Consider the following 3,248-nt stretch of genomic DNA (forward strand, 5'->3'; position numbering starts at 1 on the left):
AAAAAAAAAACTCCTCTTGAAAAAATGGGGACAGAAGTGATACAGAGACAGTCTATTTGTGATCCGACCAAACAAAACATTTTAAACCCAAGTGTAAACCAAGCCCAAATCCACTGCTCAGCTATTTTGAACTATATCAGTAGGTGCGTATCCATTACAGATTTGTGCAAAACTTTGGCGATATTTTATAAATGTCGATAAAAAAAGTATTGTTATGCGACTAAAACGTAACCTTTTGCCTCTCGCGATAAGTCATGGCAATGGATTTTGGTGGGATTTTAACGGATTTTGCCTATATTTATTCAAAGGAGGCGTATGCGTGTATCTTTACAGAAGCAGCACAGAGAGCCGCTTCAGAAACGTGTGGCGCGGCTGGAATAAACAAGCATTGTGGCCGCAATCAGCTTCAGTAGCCGTATCAGAGCCACTCTGCACCGCAGACGTGTGCAGTGTAAATCGTCTAAGCATTAATGGTAGGGAAAGCCCCTTATACTGGAGAGCGGCCACGTAAGAAGTGTTTCTTGGAGGTTATAGTACATTGAAGAATGATCATATGACTTTTTACATACGCCATGTGACCTGTAAATGCGAAAAAGCCATTTCCATTGCAGTTTTGCAAATTATTCCTTTTTCGCATTGCCTGAAAAACCACCTCATGCGAGCGTAAAAACTTTTTTGCGATATATGGGCATTTTTGCGAAATTGACGCGTATTTTCAATTCGCAATTTCAATTTGCGCAATTTAAAGGGTAATGGAAACCGTGCTTAGTGATGCTTCTGTGAACCTCAAGATTGTCGTTTCTGCAAATCTTTCCACAGTGATGATGGCACAGCAAAGGCTTCTCTCTGGTGTTATTATATGACTCATGTCACACTGATAACGTAGAAATACAGTTCTCTCATATGTGAAACCTCATGTGGTACTTAAGTCCTGCTCGATATCCGTAACTCTTTCCGCAGTGACCACATATAAACGGCTTCTCTCCAGTGTGAACGGTCATGTGCCTGTCAAGGTTTCCTTTTTGGCGGAAACATTTTCCACATTGCTGGCAGGTGAAAGGCTTCTCTCCAGTGTGAATTCTTATGTGGTCTTCAAAGCGTCCTTTATGATTAAACCACTTTCCACACTCAGGGCATATGTAGGGTTTCTCTCTACGAGTTCTCATGTGGACTTCAAGGATGTCATGTTGATCAAAACTCTCTCCACACTGATCATATTTGTAAGGGTGCTCTCCATAGTGAATTCTCATATGGCAACTTAGATTTCCTTTCCGGTTGAAACTTCTTCCACACTGTTGGCATTTGTAAGGCTTCTCTCCAGTGTGAACACTCATGTGGGCTCCAAGGTGTCCAGGTTGAGTGAAACTCCTTCCACACTGTTGGCATGTGTACGGCTTCTCTCCTGTGTGAATTCTAATGTGTCTTTTAAGACTTACTCTATGACTGAAATGCTTTCCACATTGTTGGCAGGCATAAGGCTTCTCTCCAGTGTGAACTCTCATGTGGACTCCAAGGTGTCCAGGGTGAGTAAAACTCCTTCCACACTGTTGGCATGCGTATAGCTTCTCTCCTGTGTGAATACTCATGTGTCTTTTAATACTTTCTGTTTGACTGAAACCCTTTCCATACTGTTGACAGGTGAAATAACGTCCTCCTGTCTTTTGAGCCCTTTTTCTTGAGGAAGACTTTTCAGTCTGTGAACAACAAAAAGATTTTTCTCCATTTATGAATTCACGATCTTTCTCTTCCATCTCATTCAGTACTTCACTCTTCTCTTTCAGTGCCATCAGGTCTAAGGTAAAAAAAAAAATAAAATAAAATAAATAAATGTTAACCCCAGTTTAATGACACAAAACAACAGACATCAAAACATTCAAATATGTAAAGTGTCAAACCTAACATACAACTGCATCTTATATCCACTAAGCAACTGCAAAAGGTGTTACATGTAATCTGAGAAACCTTTCTCAGTATTGCTAACTCTTCACTTATTTAGGACGTCTCAAAAATTTATCAAGCTTGCATTGAAACCCTCCATTTAAAAAATAAAATAACAGTTTGACCCAGGAGATCTAATTAGGGGCCAAGGACCGAGGGCAGGCACCTATTGTAATCATTGGTGTTCTTATTCTTTTAAACTTTTGAACCATAGCAAAATTCTTTTTTTCCTCTAATTCTTTAACTTTGTCCGAGTTAATGTTACTAAAAGTAAATTTTAAAATATCGTTGACAGACATATTAATAGATCGCATTTCCCAGAAGTTTTGGTCTATTTTAACCTTGGAAAATGTGTTTTTTTATTAACGCCAGGTGTTCTTTGTTAAAGGGGTCATATGATGCGATTTCAAGTTTTCCTTTCTCTTTGGAGTGTTACAAGCTCTTGGTGCATAAAGAAGATCTGTAAAGTTGTAAACACTAAAGTCTCAAATCCAAAGAGATATTCTTTATAAAAGTTAAGAGTCAGCCACACCTACCTAAAATGGCTCGTTCTAACACGCCCCCACATATCTACCTCACTTTCATCTTGAGTGTGCTTTTCACGGGCCTGATAATTAAGTTGTATTTCGTGAAGTTCCATGTGCATTTCATCTCGATTTCTTTATTTTACAAAAGTACAATGTTTTGTTGATATTGTGAGAACACAATTCGAAACTGTAAAGAATCTACTTTTGTTTATGTTTTCCTCTTATCTGCATGAACAAAAATGGCATAAAAAAATACCAATAATCTCTCCGGCACCTTCATGTCATGCAGTAAACATGCCAATAGCTTCCAAACTCTGCGCAAGCACCCAGAAATGCACCCTAATAGCGCACAATTATCTAGGTTAAAGTTAGAGAGAGTGGCTGTGTAAAACTGCCACTACTTACTTCCAAACGATAAGCCATACGTGAGATTAATGAATGATAGGAGACTGTCTTGATTTCCTGCTTAATACACTGTAATTACCTCAAGGACCAGCTGTTAATGATCTCTCCGTCACGGACATGGACCATTTTTTTCTGTGACTAACTGACTAATCAAATTTTAGTCGACTAAGTCTCTTCTCGTCGACTAACATTCAGTAGACTATTAGGGAGCAGCCCTAGTCGGATGAAAGCAACTGCTGTCGCCAGAGTTTATTTTGCTTACGTTTTTGTTTTTGCTTTACATATTTATCTATTTCATATGCAAAAATGTTACTCAGTCCTAGCAGTGAACATGGACATTTAAATATGAAAATAGACAACCTTTTAAAAGCTTTTTTT

At 38.6% G+C, this 3,248-nt stretch overlaps 1 protein-coding gene across 1 annotated transcript in view; it reads right to left on the minus strand.

The window, feature by feature from the left end:
• Window positions 1-691: 691 nt before the first annotated feature.
• LOC107718513 (gastrula zinc finger protein XlCGF8.2DB-like) overlaps window positions 692-3,248 on the minus strand; it is a 2,924-nt gene continuing 367 nt past the window's right edge. Inside the window, exon 2 of the mRNA XM_016525616.1 lies at window positions 692-1,792. Coding sequence (XP_016381102.1) covers window positions 900-1,787 — 888 coding nt within the window. The 5' untranslated portion in view covers window positions 1,788-1,792 and the 3' untranslated portion in view covers window positions 692-899. The remainder of the gene's footprint in view (window positions 1,793-3,248) is intronic.

This window comes from Sinocyclocheilus rhinocerous, unplaced genomic scaffold, assembly GCF_001515625.1.
Source record: "Sinocyclocheilus rhinocerous isolate Xijiao unplaced genomic scaffold, SAMN03320098_v1.1 scaffold723, whole genome shotgun sequence".
Lineage (NCBI taxonomy): Eukaryota > Metazoa > Chordata > Actinopteri > Cypriniformes > Cyprinidae > Sinocyclocheilus > Sinocyclocheilus rhinocerous.